Genomic DNA, 15,178 nt, shown 5'->3' with positions numbered 1-15,178 from the left:
TGTAACCCCACTGTCACCCTGACACAGGACACAGAGGTGCAGACGTGTTGTTACAGACTGAGTGTCTGTTCAGGAGTGATGATGATGATGAAGGGTGTCAGTGTGGGGCTCTGGGTGACTCTATCCTCTCTCCAGCTCCAGTGTCCAGTCTCTGTCTGTAACCCCACTGTCACCCTGACACAGGACACAGAGGTGCAGACGTGTTGTTACAGACTGAGGGTTCAGCTGCTCTACAGGAGTGATGATGATGAAGGGTGTCAGTGTGGGGCTCTGGGTGACTCTATTCACACACACCAGGAACAAACTCGGGCTACTCCTGATCTTATTCTCGAACTCGTCATGTTTTATTGAAGGTTCCACACCCAGACAGGCTGCTGTGAACAGCACCAGGCCGGCGGAGGGGGAGGGCGAGAGAGCGCGGGGGTATTTACAGCCGGCGAACAGGGGGCACTCAGGGGTCGTGACCCGAGTAGAATTTGGACAGGAAGTCGGTGGGCCTTGGTGTCTCCGTCTCGTGGAAGAAGCGCATGATGTGTGTCCTCTGCTTCCACACCTTGATGGTCTCCTGCAGCTCCATCTTCCCCTGCGACACACAGACAGACAGATGGGGTCACCCAGAGAGAGAGAGACACACACAGACAGATGGGGTCATCCAGAGAGAGAGAGAGACACATACGGGGCTAACTGAGAGATGGGTTAACAGAGATGCTTGCCTAACACAGGCTGTAGGCTCTCAAGACTTAGTTTTCTTAGTCACCAGGCTATTCCAGTTATGGAATCAGAAAACAGGGAAACAACACTTATCCTCTTTCTCCAGGTGAACCTGCGTCTCAGGATTCGCAGTTTCTCCCTACTGATTAAAATATTGAATGCCGATCAATCAATACAGGGCCTGGCAGCTGCTCTCCAGCACTCATCACACCAATAGATACTGTGCCCTCCCAAGCACCCAAGCTCCTTGTACCCCAGTGTGGAGAGACACTCTGGCCAGCTGGAAGTGTCTGCAACACACAGACAGGAAGCCTAGGGATAGGCAACCTAATCCTAACCAGACTGGCACCACGCCGACAGGCAGACCAGTCAGAGCAGACTGGTGCTGCACCACGCCGACAGGCAGACCAGTCAGAGCAGACTGGTGCTGCACCACGCCGACAGGCAGACCAGTCAGAGCAGACTGGTGCTGCACCACGCCGACAGGCAGACCAGTCAGAGCAGACTGGTGCTGCACCACGCCGACAGGCAGACCAGTCAGAGCAGACTGGTGCTGCACCACGCCGACAGGCAGACCAGTCAGAGCAGACTGCTGCTGCACCACGCAGACAGGCAGACTAGTCAGAGCAGACTGGTGCTGCACCACGCCGACAGGCAGACTAGTCAGAGCAGACTGGTGCTGCACCACGCAGACAGGCAGACTAGTCAGAGCAGACTGGTGCTGCACCAGTCAGAGCAGACTGGTGCTGCACCACGCAGACAGGCAGACCAGTAGAGCAGACTGGTGCTGCACCACGCAGACAGGCAGACCGGTCAGAGCAGACTGGTGCTGCACCACGCAGACAGACAGACCGGTCAGAGCAGACTGGTGCTGCACCACGCAGACAGGCAGACCAGTAGAGCAGACTGGTGCTGCACCACGCAGACAGGCAGACCAGTCAGAGCAGACTGAAAGTCACACACAGGACAGTCAGCAGACAGCTGCAGGGGTAAGCGAGGCTCGTGGTTATACCCTGGGCAAAGCGCTTTACAGGTAATGGGGTCTCCCCTCCACCACCACCAATGTGCAGCATCCACCTGGATGATGCGACGGCAGCCATAGTGCGCCAGAACGCTCACCACACATCAGCTCTCAGTGGGGAGGAGAGCAGAGAGTAATGAAGCCAATTCATAGATGGGGATTATTAGGAGGCCATGATTGGTTAAGGCCAATGGGAAATTTGGCCAGGAGGCCGGGGTTACACCCCTACTCTTTTCGAGAAACGCCCTGGGATTTTTAATGACCACAGAGAGTCAGGACCTCGGTTTTACGTCTCATCCGAAGGACGGCACCTGTTTACAGTATAGTGTCCCCATCACTATACTGGGGCATTAGGACCCACGTGGACCACAGGGTGAGCGCCCCCTGCTGGCCCCACTAACACCTCTTCCAGCAGCAACCTTAGTTTTTCCCAGGAGGTCTCCCATCCAGGTACTGACCAGGCTCACACCTGCTTAGCTTCAGTGGGCTGCCAGTTGTGAGTTGCAGGGTGATATGGCTGCTCATTTATAAAATGAGATCTCACTTGGACAGCAAAGACCAGGCGCTGGGAGCACAGCTCCAGATCCCTGGTTCCCCTCTCACATTTTGGGGGGCCCCTGTGTCATCTGGGTTACATTCAGACAAGTTCTTCTTCACAGGCGCAGAGATTTCAATCTTCTATTTTCGCTGCTTTCTGAAAGGTTTTTTTTCAGCTCTTAGAAAAGGGGTTAGTACTTGGCATCAGCCCTGGGCCCCGACACGAGTTTCAGAATTCCCCTCCTCCAGGGGGTCAGAGAGAAATCAGGGTTTTATCCTCCGGGAAGGTCAGGGTGCAGAGCTGCCGTTACCTTGATGACCAGCATGTCGACGACTCGGGGGTCAGTGACGTGTCTGTTCCTGTCGAACATCTCCCTCACCTTCTCCCTGCCCTGCCTCACAGTGATATCCAGCTGGTACATTGTCACTGAGGGAGAGAGAGAGGGGTTAATACAGACACACTGACTGGACACTCCAGTACATTAACACTGCACTGAGAGAGAGAGGGGTTAATACAGACACACTGACTGGACACTCCAGTACATGAACACTGCACTGAGAGAGAGAGGGGTTCATACAGACACACTGACTGGACACTCCAGTACATGAACACTGCACTGAGAGAGAGAGGGGTTCATACAGACACACTGACTGGACACTCCAGTACATGAACACTGCACTGGAGAGAGAGGGGTTCATACAGACACACTGACTGGACACTCCAGTACATGAACACTGGACTGAGAGAGAGAGAGGGGTTCATACAGACACACTGACTTGACACTCCAGTACATGAACACTGCACTGAGAGAGAGAGGGGTTCATACAGACACACTGACTGGACACTCCAGTACATGAACACTGCACTGAGAGAGAGAGGGGTTCATACAGACACACTGACTGGACACTCCAGTACATTAACACTGCACTGAGAGAGAGGGGTTCATACAGACACACTGACTGGACACTCCAGTACATGAACACTGGACTGAGAGAGAGAGAGGGGTTCATACAGACACACTGACTTGACACTCCAGTACATGAACACTGCACTGAGAGAGAGAGGGGTTCATACAGACACACTGACTTGACACTCCAGTACATGAACACTGCACTGAGAGAGAGAGGGGTTCATACAGACACACTGACTGGACACTCCAGTACATTAACACTGCACTGAGAGAGAGGGGTTCATACAGACACACTGACTGGACACTCCAGTACATGAACACTGCACTGAGAGAGAGAGGGGTTAATACACACACTGACTGGACACTCCAGTACATTAACACTGCACCGAGAGAGAGGGGTTAATACAGAAACACTGTCTGGACACTCCAGTACATTAACACTGCACTGAGAGAGAGAGAGAGGGGTTCATACAGACACACTGACTGGACACTCCAGTACATTAACACTGCACTGAGAGAGAGAGAGGGGTTCATACAGACACACTGACTGGACACTCCAGTACATGAACACTGCACTGAGAGAGAGAGGGGTTCATACAGACACACTGACTGGACACTCCAGTACATGAACACTGCACTGAGAGAGAGAGAGAGGGGTTAATACACACACACTGACTGGACACTCCAGTACATGAACACTGCACTGAGAGAGTCACGATACAGGTTAAAATTAGGCAGTGTCAACACAGCGAGTGCGCGTGTAATTTCTGTCTACGGCAGGCAGAAAGGACATTTTTAGCCTTGTCATTGAGGTCTGCCAATGTGATAAAAAATCGTCGGGAATTAATAAATGAATGATTAATCAAGAGCTACTGTGAATTACACCAGTCGTCTGGGTCCTACTCCCCAGCAGTCTGAGATTATAACGGTATACAGCCGACACGACCTTGACTCTGTTGAATACTCTGACTGACAGCTATTCCGCCGGTTTTAACTCGCCTCCAAGCCTCTCTTACCTGTGTTAGGAATTTCTCGGTACCAGGCTCGGTACAGCTCCCGGACACGCCGCTTCGCCTCTTCCAAATCCCGACTGAAAATCGGCTTGACGACCCGGACAGCCCCGCTCGCCGTCCGACTCGCTGCCGAAGTCGCCATCTTCGTTCTGGGGTCAGGAAAGCGCGTGTTTCTCTTCCGGGGTCACACCGGCAGCCCCGCCCCCTAGCCGCTAGAGTTCTGGGTGCTTATTGGACGAAGGAGACCTTACTCGGAGACGATTGGTTTTGAGAAATGCCATTGAAAGGAATTTCATTGGATTGACAAATTACACAGGTATTACCAAAACATTCGTCGCAAAGTAGAATATTATTACGGAAAATTAGTTTTGTGCATGATATACTACAGTGCAGTTTGACCTAGTAGAGTGCATTACACTACAACAGAAACTCTCTACCCCCTCAAGGTGTGATTGACGTCTTTATTTGCACGAACAAGATTTACATCCATTGTCCATTGTCCATTGTCCAGAAAACTTTCATATGAAACCTGGAAGGCATAGTTTCATATACATAATCTCCCAGGATCAGGCTAGTAGAGAGGTGCTTAGTCCTACTGCCTCTCAGCTCCTGTGGGAGATTCTGGGCTTGGGGGTCTGTCTGTGGGGAGTTTGCATGTTCCACCGAAAGCTCATGTACAGTTTATCCCCCCAGCTTCCAAAAGTAGGATCATTAAATGGCTGGGAGGCTACAAGGAAACAGAGTCCTGCAAGGTGGGGCCAAAGACCACAGGCTGCCTGGCTCTCTGATGATCTGGAAGAGCTGAGAGCCACTGTCTCAGAGGCAAGGATTTAAAGGGTCTAACCCTAATCCCAACCCTGCTGTCTAAAGATCTACAAAGTCATTCAGCCATTTTGTGAACGTGACTATTCACAGTCCCTCTGTCTCTCTTTGACATGGGAGCTAATTTATCCTGGACTCCAGCTCCAGCCTGTTCCCAGTCACCTGTCTCCAGTCACGCTCCTTCAGGAGACACTAGACTAGACACTAGACACTAGACACAAAACCACCAAGAGCCCGGTTCCAGGCCCTGCCCGTCCCGCACAGCCTGCCCAGCCTGCCCAGCCTGGTCACTGAGACCCACTCCCGCGAAATCGCTCCTGGAAACACCGAATACAGACGCCACAGCAGGAATTCCTTCTGCTCAGCTGTAGCCTGCCTGTCCAGGCAGCAGTGTGGAGTGTGGAGAAGGGAGTAGGGATTAAGGAGTAGTGAGTAGAGATTAAAGAGCAGTGAGTAGAGATTAAGGAGTAGTGGTAATGAGTAGGAATTAAAGAGTAGTGAGTAGAGATTAAGGAGTAGTGGTAGTGAGTAGGGATTAAGGAGTAGTGAGTAGAGATTCAGGAGTAGTGAGTAGAGATTAAGGAGTAGTGAGTAGAGATTAATGAGTAGTGGTAGTGAGTAGGGATTAAGGAGGTTGTGAGTCGAGACTCTGGACTCACAACTAGAGAGCTGTGGGCTCCAGATCTGGCTGGGATGATGCTGTGGTTCGATGATGCTGTGGTACCCCTGACACAGGGGCTTTACTCCTGATACCTCCAGTTTCAGGGTTATTACAGACAATATTTGGTTAGAGAAAGGCTTACACCTAATTTTTTAATTCTGCATTAAAAGAAAAGGCAGATTTTTATTGTGATTTGAAATAAAGGACAGAGTGTTACATCAGTGTTTCAGAACGACCACACGTGAACTTCTCAGTCAGTTCGGGACCTGCGCTCTGTTAGCAGGGACAGACCCAGCACGCCTGCAGGCAGGGAGGGTGACATTGTTTATCCTGCTTGGTGGGTTAGAAGTGGAAGGTACAGGGATAATTTTGCATTGTTTTCTTATCATGAACATTACCATCAATATATGCCATTTGGCCTCATCTACATGACAGATATGTTTGCCCAAACTTTGCACAGAATGAGCTGCAGAACAGACAGGCACATTATTAAGGCCTCAGACTTACAAATACCGATTCTACACCAGAGGGCGCTTGTGAGCCGAGGATCCCTACTAGTTGTGTTACCACTCCTCCGCACCAGAGGGCGCTTGTGAGCCGAGGATCCCTACTAGTTGTGTTACCACTCCTCCCCACCAGAGGCGCTGGTGAGCTGATGATCCCCCAGCTGCTGTATGACCACCCCGCCTCACTGATGCTCACCCTGTGCCCCCCAGCTGTGACCTGCACGAGAGCAGGCAGCTCCGCAGGGAGGTCTCTGACCGAGGAAGCGCCCCGTACGGGGCTGCGGGTTCGCCTGCCGGTACAGAGCGGTCCGTGCGAGCGAGCGCCGCGCTCAGTCCTTCTTCCTGTCGTTGAAGAAGTCCTTCACGTCCGTGATGCGCTTCTTCAGGTCGGAGGCCGTCTGGAACACGGCGCTGGCGGCCCTCCTGGCGGCGTCCTTGGGCCCGTCCGCCTTCAGCGCCGCGCGCACGCCCTGCACGCCGCCGACCACGCCGCCCGCCGCCACGGCCAGCGCCGGCGCCGCGCCCGAGGCCAGCAGGGCGGGCAGCAGGGAGGTGAGCGCCGCGCCGGCCGCCGCGCCCAGCAGCGCGCCCAGGCACACGCCCACCGCCAGCCCCACCGCCGCCTTCAGCAGCGCCTCGGCCACGAGCCGCGCGGCCTCCTCGCGGACCTCCCCCGCGGCCCGGCCCGGCGCGGCCCGGCTGCTCTCGGCCGCCACGCGCTCCACCGCCTCCCCCGCCCGCCGGAACATCTCGTTGGTGTAGCAGCCGCCCCCGTTCTCGTCCACCATCCGGTCCAGCTTGTCCAGCAGCGCCGCCACCTGCCCGCGCTCGTCCGGCCGCTCGTTGTCGAAGGCGTGGCTCCGGCCGCCGCAGCGCCGCACCAGCTCCGCCATGTCCGCGTCCCCCCCGTAGAAGTCCTGGACGGGGCCGTCCAGCTCGTCCCCCCGGGTGAACAGCACCAGAGTGTACCGCAGCGCCTCGTCCCCGAACCAGGACAGCACCCGGCGCAGCGCCGCCCGCTCCTCGTCGTCGTGGGCGTCCGCCTTCAGCACCAGCAGGAAGGCGTGGGGCCCCCGCGGGCACAGGGTGACGCACCGCATGACCTCCCTCTTGAGGTCATCCTCGGGGATCTGCGTGTGGAAGAAGCCGGGCGTGTCGATGACGGTGACCCGCCGGCCGCAGGTGACCGCCGTGTCCACCTGGCACTCCCGGGTCACCGAGCTGGAGCTCACGTCGCTCCGGAACGCCGGCCGGCCCAGGAGGGTGTTCCCCGAGCTGCTCCGGCCCCCGCCGGTCAGCCCCAGCAGCACGATGCGCATCTCCGGCTCGGCGCCCGCGGAGCCTGCCGGGAGAGGAGGGTGGCGTCAGCTCCGGCCGGGAGTCATGGTAACCGCCTCGCGGGGCGGGGAGAGCTGTGTGTGTGAGCACCTGCGACCTCAGGCACCTGCGACCTCGGGCACCTACAGCTCGGTCACCTGTGGCTTGGTCACCTGCGACCTCGGGCACCTGCAGCTCGGTCACCTGTGGCTTGGTCACCTGCGACCTCAGGCACCTACAGCTCGGTCACCTGCGACCTCGGGCACCTGCAGCTCGGTCACCTGCGACCTCAGGCACCTGCAGCTCGGTCACCTGTGGCTTGGTCACCTGCGACCTCAGGCACCTACAGCTCGGTCACCTGCGACCTCGGGCACCTGCAGCTCGGTCACCTGCGACCTCAGGCACCTGCAGCTCGGTCACCTGTGGCTTGGTCACCTGCGACCTCAGGCACCTACAGCTCGGTCACCTGCGACCTCAGGCACCTACAGCTCGGTCACCTGCGACCTCGGGCACCTGCAGCTCGGTCACCTGCGACCTCAGGCACCTGCAGCTCGGTCACCTGTGGCTTGGTCACCTGCGACCTCAGGCACCTACAGCTCGGTCACCTGCGACCTCGGGCACCTGCAGCTCGGTCACCTGCGACCTCAGTCACCTGCGACCTCGGTCACCTGCTGCTCGGGCACCTACAGCTCGGTCACCTGCGACCTCAGTCACCTGCGACCTCGGGCACCTGTGGCTTGGTCACCTGCGACCTCAGGCACCTGCAGCTCGGTCACCTGTGGCTTGGTCACCTGCGACCTCAGGCACCTACAGCTCGGTCACCTGCGACCTCGGACTGCTGGAGCAGGGATCTCTCTGCACTCCAGCCCTGAGATGAGACGGACTTCCAGGGCCAGCGTCAGGCCAGATGGCGGATCGCAAGTGGAGGAGCAGGATGCAGCAGAGTGCATTTCCTGTGCAGCCGAGCCAGTGGAGATGGTGGACGGGGCAGATGGGAGGCTCCTGAAGCTCGTCCTGACGGTGCAGAAAGCCCAGCAGACACACCCTCCCCTTTCATAAATAATCCTACTCCTCAGCTTGCACAACATGGCCACCGCTGCCAGAGCGATGGATTAGTTTACCTCCGAGGCTGGTTTAAGAGAATCCACTCACCTGCCATCGTCTCCCTGGGCCTGGAGTCTTCCTGTCTGCGAGAGTCCTGTTCCTGCAGGAGAGCAGCGCCGAGTCTCTCAGCGTCCTTGTGTCTGAGTGTCTGAGTGTGCGCAGTGTGTGAGCACAGAGCGGAGAGAGGCCACTGTGTGTGTGTGTCAGTGCAGGGCTGAGAGGGAGTGTACTGTGTGTTTCAGTGCAGAGAGAGAGCGCACTGTTTGTCAGGAGAGAACGCTGTGTTTCCGGACTGAGCAGAGAGAGAGAGAGTTTACTGCGTGTCAGCCCTGAGCTGAAAGAGCTTGTTTTAGACAGCCCAGGCTTCCTGGAACTTCCTGCATTCTTCTTCATCTGCATTAAACCCTCCCACCACCCAGAAACGACTGAAACCCCCTTGGAGGTACAAATCCAGTTGGACTGGAAATTAAATTCTTTTATTATTGTTCCCAAAAATATTTACACTCTGGAAAGCATTTTTATGTTTTATCAAAAGATAATTATACAAACAGGAAAGGGGGAGTATGTAGTTCCTGCTGTCAGTCCCCTTACAAGTATACGCTCTCTGTCCTGTCACACAGATCTGCTGCCTGTCCTGTCACACAGATCTGCTGCCTGTCCCGTCACACAGATCTGCTCTCTGTCCTGTCACACAGATCTGCTGCCTGTCCTGTCACACAGATCTGCTCTCTGTCCTGTCACACAGATCTGCTGCCTGTCCCATCACACAGATCTGCTCTCTGTCCTGTCACACAGATCTGCTGCCTGTCCTGTCACACAGATCTGCTCTCTTTTCTGTCACACAGATCTGCTGCCTGTCCCATCACACAGATCTGCTGCCTGTCCTGTCACACAGATCTGCTGTCTTGTCCCTCACACAGATCTGCTGTCTTGTCCCTCACACAGAACTGCTGACACTCCTGTCACACAGATCTGCTGTCTTGTCCCTCACACAGAACTACTGTCACTCCTGTCACACAGATCTGCTGTCTTGTCCCTCACACAGAACTACTGTCACTCCTGTCACACAGATCTGCTGTCTGTCCTGTCACACAGATCTGCTGTCTTGTCCCTCACACAGAACTACTGTCACTCCTGTCACACAGATCTGCTGTCTGTCCTGTCACACAGATCTGCTGTCTTGTCCCTCACACAGGTCTGTTGTCTGTCCTGTCACACAGGTCTGCTCTCTGTCCTGTCACACAGATCTGCTGTCTTGTCCCTCACACAGATCTGCTGCCTGTCCTGTCACACAGATCTGCTGCCTGTCCTGTCACACAGATCTGCTGTCTTGTCCCTCACACAGATCTGCTGCCTGTCCTGTCACACAGATCTGCTGTCTGTCCTGTCACACAGATCTGCTGTCTTGTCCCTCACACAGATCTGCTGCCTGTCCTGTCACACAGATCTGCTGTCTTGTCCCTCACACAGACCCGCTGCCTGTCCTGTCACACAGACCCGCTGCCTGTCCCCTTGCAAGTCTACAGGATGTCGCAGTCGTGTTTCTGGCTGCCCTTGCCGGCGGCTGGCGTGAAGAACTCGGGCCTCCCCTCCGCCCTGTTGGCCTGCACCATCGCCTCGATCTTCTCCAGCAGCTGGGCGGCCTGGGCGCGGCCCTGCTCCCCCCTGTTCTCGAGGACGTGCAGCCTGCCCCCGCAGCGGTCCACCAGCGCCTGCAGCTGCTCGTTCTCGCCCGCGAAGGCCTCGGCGCTCTTGCCCTTCAGGTCCTTCCCGCGGGTCAGCAGCACGACGGTGTAGCGCGCGGCCTCGCCGCCGAACAGCCGCAGCAGCCGGTCCGCGTCCCGCCGCCGGTTCTCCGTGAAGGGCTCCACCTTCAGCACCAGCAGGAAGGCGTGGGGCCCCGGGGCGCAGAGGGACAGCGCCCCCGCGATCTTCCCTTCCGTGGCCTCGGAGAACCCCGGCGTGTCGACCACGACGACCGGCCTCCCGCCGGGCTCCCCCGCCCTCCGCTCGCAGGCCGTGGTCACGGCGCCGGGGGAGCGCTCCGCCCGGAACGCCTGCTCTCCCAGGAGGGCGTTCCCGCTGCTGCTCTTCCCAGTGCCCATTTTCCCCAGCAGCACGATCCGCAGCTCTCCTTGCCCTGCGGACGAGAGGCGCGGCGTCATTCCCGCGCTGCCCTGTGCCACCCTGTCGAACCCCTCCCAGGATATTGCCCCGTTTTTAGAAAACAAACTTTCAAAAGTGTGGGAATTCGCTCCCTGTGCTGGGTGAGATCTGCCAGACGTTACTATGGCCAGGAAGTCACCCAGTGGGTTTATGGGTTTATGGGAGTTGTAGTTCAAGACATCTCCTATTAACCCACTGGGTGACTCTCTGGCTGCCCAGCATCTGTGTTAGCTATCCGATCCAGCTTCTGTTCCTGCCTCTCTGCGACTGATTTAACCCACGTGCCCTGGCAGGAGGAGTAAACGTGTAGCTACAGCCAGCTCTGAAGAGTACTCGATGATTCGGGTCTGTGTCACTGGCACTGACTCGTGCTCCATCGGAGTCACAGGATCAGGTGCCCCCAGCTCTAGAAGTAGGGGTGCGCACCCCACAGCCGGGGACCCAGTGGGTTTGGCGTGGTATTTACAGGACAGGGCTGGCTCGGCAAGACAGCACCATGCCAGTCCGGTCCGGTGCAGGTCTTCGACGCAGCCGGCTGCTGAGTTACAGGACCGGATTCAGGGAGCGCCCCGCTCCGACACGCCCCTGCGAAACAGGAGCGCTGGCTCACCGCAGCGGCAGGGCTCTGCCTGGCGGGCCGGCTGGCGGCGCCGATCCTGTTCACACAAGTGCGGATCTGCCCTGGGTTTGATCCCTGTGGGAGAGGTGCCCCCCTGACTCTACCCCCCCCCCTCCCCACCTTCACAGCTCCGGATGGGGGAGACCACGTGGCCACACATTGTGTTTACACATCGCGTGTGCTGAGACAGGAACATTGGGGACCCCTTCCCACAGTGCCGTGTGAAGAGGCGGGTCTCCAGAGGGCAGCGGGGGTGTGGCTTGGAGCACAGGCCCCGCCCCCAGCCCTCTGGCGCTTGCTGTCTCATTCTGACATCACAGGAGCTGGAGGCGTCATCACTGGGAAACTCCTGCTCTCTGTGCAGGGGGTTGGGAACGTTCGTCGGAAAACGTCCTCAGCCACTGCCCACCCACTGACGCCCTCCCCCACAGAGCAGCTGCACCTGTCTTGTGAGCTCCAGGTGTTTCTTGCCCAGACCAGCTCAATCTGTGGGCAAGAGCCAGAGTCCGGGCTCTGTGTCACTCCAGACTGACACGGCTCTAAAACCTGTGGTCTATCTGGGCAATGTGCTGTGCACACCTCCTCCCCTCACACTGACCCTGCGTAGCTCTCGTCTCTCTCAGTGTCTCCTCCCTGTGCTGCCCTGCCCTGTGTCTCACAGCTCTGCTGGCAGGATCCCAGCTGCTGTCTCCCACACGCCCAGCAGTCTGTGATTCAGAGGACTCAGCGCAGGGCTGGTTCAGAGTCACAGCCTCCCGGGCTAGAGACACAGGGATATTCCCAGAGGGAATTTATGGATTCTGCAGCCTGTCGCTGGAGAGAAATGGCCTCTTCAGATTGTTCTCTGGTTGCTAGTGACGATGAACTCCTCCCCCTCCCGCTGTCCTGCAGGGGGAGGGGCTGTATGACTGCTGGCACAGAAACACGCTCCCGGCTCCTGTTTTCCATAAGGAGCTTCCCAATGGGAAAGGGAGGCGAGGAATGGTGAAGAGCAGCTCCTCCCCCTCTCCTACAGGAGCTGCACGAGGCTGAAGAGAACGGTGGCCACCCTCTGAACTGCAGGCTCTCCGTCTCCAGCGGAAAGCAGGCTGGACTCTCACCACACCCTTTCCGGTTTCTCCATCGCTACAGCCCTGGAGACTCCAGGACAGCAGGGAGAATCTGAGTCCTGCTCAGCAGCACACGGAGCCCGACCAGAACCGGGTCGGCGCGCGGCTCTGAACAGGCTGTGCCGCGTGTCAGCGGGCCTGACAGAGCAGCTCTTTGTTCTCAATCCGCGCAGGAAAGAGGAAGCAGAGAGACACACAGGCAGGAGGAAACAGCCCTCAGATCGCACTGCTGCCTCTCCAGGTGCTGCTGCAGCTCGTTCTGCCCCAGTCTGCCCCAGTCTGCCCCAGTCTGCCCCAGTCTGCCCCCTGGCTCTGCCCCCCCACCAGGCAGAGCAGCCTGGAGACCATGAAGAAGAGGCCCTGTGCCCTGAACGTCTCACACCCTCTCTGCCCTGAACACAGACACTCTCCACCGCGACGCCACACTGCCTGAATGAACAAGCCACGCCAGAGCACTGAACACAGCTGTGTGCATCCAGACCCAACACTACAGCCAATCTCTCAGCCTGGGCAGGACAGGGGCTCAGACTGCAGCCCCACTAAAGTCTACACCGTCTACAGGCTGGCTCGGAGCTCCTCAATCTCAAGCAGAAGACCACTGACCTGCCATAGTGCCTGCGGTGCTCCTGAGCCGGGGAGAGGGTGCTGTCCGTGTGGCGCAGGAGACGGGTGCTCAGTGCGTCTCGGCGCGCTCAGCCAGAGAGCAGGCAGGCAGAGCAGGTCCTGAGCGCAGGATTGCGGTCTCCGAGAGGTTTCGGTTCTAGCCCTTGTTTATCAGAAAGGGAGGCAGGTCCACAGGAGTCCGCCCTCTGACGTAGCTCTGTCCTCCCTCCCCCTGGACTAGTCTGCAGGCAAATGAGCTCCTGGATTGTGTAGACAGAGGTTGGTGAGCAGCGAGAAGAGATGACGTGGCAGACGTCACGGGGAGGGACTGTCAGGCTGGTCTTCCTCTTTCTGTGCCAGGCTCACAGCTCCGCACACTGGCCCACACTGCCTCTCTGCCTCGCCTGCCAGTCCCTCAGCTCTAATCAGGACCCCACACTGCCTCCATCCCTCTGTTACAGAGTCTCAGCTCCAGCAGCTGGGCCTTTGTGCCTCACTCTCTCAAAATCCCAGGACTGTAACTGTAATGTCCCTCACTGCCTCTCTCCTTCCTAATATCTCAGCTCTACCCACTGTCCCACACTGCCTCCCTCTCTCTCAGCTCTACCCACTGTCCCACACTGCCTCCCTCTCTCTCAGCTCTACCCCCTGTCCCACACTGCCTCTCTCTCTCAGCTCTACCCCCTGTCCCACACTGCCTCCCTCTCTCTCAGCTCTACCCACTGTCCCACACTGCCTCCCTCTCTCTCTCAGCTCTACCCACTGTCCCACACTGCCTCTCTCTCTCAGCTCTACCCACTGTCCCACACTGCCTCTCTCTCTCTCTCAGCTCTACCCACTGTCCCACACTGCCTCTCTCTCTCAGCTCTACCCACTGTCCCACACTGCCTCTCTCTCTCAGCTCTACCCACTGTCCCACACTGCCTCTCTCTCTTCAGTGTCACCTGGGCCACTAGTTCAATTTCACCTCCCATTAAATCCCCTGAATTCAGAATCCCTAGTTTCTCAAGGGGAAGGAATTTAGGATTTTAAAGGGAGAAAGCTGATAGAGTTCCTACAGGAGAGAGTCTGTTCACTGAGAGTCTGTTCAGCAGACATGAGCCTTTCTCTCTCACAGCCAGCTGAAGATAAACTGTCCATCACATGACCTTCACATGACACACAGTCCTGACACAGTGTGGGGACTCCTGTTCACTGTGTGAGGAGGCTCTCTCAGACAGCAGTACTGCTCAGCTGTGCTTCTGACCCTCAGTGTGGAACAGTTCACACACAGGTCTCTGATCACAGCTTGACTACCACCATTCTCTTCACAATACATCTGACTTCAACCTGCACTCAAGGTGTCCACAAGAACACACACTGTGTAACTACAATAGTCTTGGAGTAACTACAATAGTACAGGAGTGTAGGGGAGGTGACCAGTACTATAGATCCAGGTGTCAGTGTGAACAGGAGTGTGGAGGAGGTGATCAGTACTGTAGATCTCCAGGTGTCAGTGTGAACAAGAGTGTGGAGGAGGTGATCACTACTGTAGATCTCCAGGTGTCAGTGTGAACAGGAGTGTGGAGGAGGTGATCAGTACTGTAGATCTCCAGGTGTCAGTGTGAACAGGAGTGAGAAGGAGGTGATCAGTACTGTAGATCCAGGTGTCAGTGTGAACAGGAGTGTGGAGGAGGTGATCACTACTGTAGATCTCCAGGTGTCAGTGTGAACAGGAGTGTGGAGGAGGTGATCACTACTGTAGATCTCCAGGTGTCAGTGTGAACAGGAGTGTAGAGGAGGTGATCAGTACTGTAGATATAGGTGTCAGTGTGAACAGGAGTGTGGAGGAGGTGATCATTACTGTAGATCTCCAGGTGTCAGTGTGAGCAGGAGTGTGGAGGAGGTGATCAGTACTGTAGATCTCCAGGTGTCAGTGTGAACAGGAGTGTGGAGGAGGTGATCAGTACTGTAGATCCAGGTGTCAGTGTGAACACAGTGCTTGAGGTAAGCCTGTCTCTATCACCCCTGTATCTCCAGCTGTCAGCAGGTCTCTGCATGTTAACTCTCTCTTCCTGTATCTCCACTGTTCCGGAGCT

The 15,178-nt window shown here is 56.8% G+C and overlaps 3 protein-coding genes and 1 long non-coding RNA gene across 4 annotated transcripts; all 4 read right to left on the bottom strand.

Moving 5' to 3' along the window:
* Positions 1 to 322: 322 nt before the first annotated feature.
* On the bottom strand, positions 323 to 4,363 carry ndufa6 (NADH:ubiquinone oxidoreductase subunit A6). The gene is made up of 3 exons (XM_069197077.1): positions 4,197 to 4,363; positions 2,581 to 2,696; positions 323 to 583 (listed from the first exon to the last, which is right to left on the bottom strand). Exons 1-3 carry the CDS (start codon positions 4,333 to 4,335, stop codon positions 452 to 454), a joined length of 387 nt encoding a protein of 128 aa, XP_069053178.1. The 5' UTR covers positions 4,336 to 4,363; the 3' UTR covers positions 323 to 451.
* A 2,045-nt stretch (positions 4,364 to 6,408) lies between these two features.
* Positions 6,409 to 8,963, bottom strand: LOC138242075 (GTPase IMAP family member 4-like). The gene is made up of 2 exons (XM_069197068.1): positions 8,652 to 8,963; positions 6,409 to 7,524 (listed from the first exon to the last, which is right to left on the bottom strand). Exons 1-2 carry the CDS (start codon positions 8,656 to 8,658, stop codon positions 6,512 to 6,514), a joined length of 1,020 nt encoding a protein of 339 aa, XP_069053169.1. The 5' UTR covers positions 8,659 to 8,963; the 3' UTR covers positions 6,409 to 6,511.
* On the bottom strand, positions 7,555 to 8,134 carry LOC138242079 (uncharacterized). Its single transcript, XR_011191347.1, has 3 exons — positions 8,090 to 8,134; positions 7,719 to 8,043; positions 7,555 to 7,642 (listed from the first exon to the last, which is right to left on the bottom strand). It is a non-coding gene; the product is annotated as an uncharacterized lncRNA (long non-coding RNA).
* A 76-nt stretch (positions 8,964 to 9,039) lies between the features above and the next one.
* On the bottom strand, positions 9,040 to 14,230 carry LOC102688669 (GTPase IMAP family member 9-like). Its single transcript, XM_006636922.3, has 2 exons — positions 13,101 to 14,230; positions 9,040 to 10,743 (listed from the first exon to the last, which is right to left on the bottom strand). The coding sequence occupies exons 1-2, from the start codon at positions 13,105 to 13,107 to the stop codon at positions 10,124 to 10,126; spliced, it is 627 nt and encodes a 208-aa protein (XP_006636985.2). The 5' UTR covers positions 13,108 to 14,230; the 3' UTR covers positions 9,040 to 10,123.
* Positions 14,231 to 15,178: the final 948 nt, after the last annotated feature.

Source organism: Lepisosteus oculatus, chromosome 12 (assembly GCF_040954835.1).
Source record: "Lepisosteus oculatus isolate fLepOcu1 chromosome 12, fLepOcu1.hap2, whole genome shotgun sequence".
NCBI classification, from domain to species: Eukaryota; Metazoa; Chordata; class Actinopteri; order Semionotiformes; family Lepisosteidae; genus Lepisosteus; species Lepisosteus oculatus.
This window is presented reverse-complemented; position numbering and strand designations above follow the sequence as displayed.

Bases quoted from the DNA above. Each gene is read 5' to 3' on its own strand.
- ndufa6 (XM_069197077.1), bottom strand. From the start codon at position 4,335: ATGGCGACTTCGGCAGCGAGTCGGACGGCGAGCGGGGCTGTCCGGGTC. The intron at 2,697-4,196 runs GTAAGAGAGGCT...TCTCTCCCTCAG, and splicing joins CCGAGAAATTCCTAACACAG to TGACAATGTACCAGCTGGAT. The intron at 584-2,580 runs GTAACGGCAGCT...TGTGTGTCGCAG, and splicing joins TCGACATGCTGGTCATCAAG to GGGAAGATGGAGCTGCAGGA.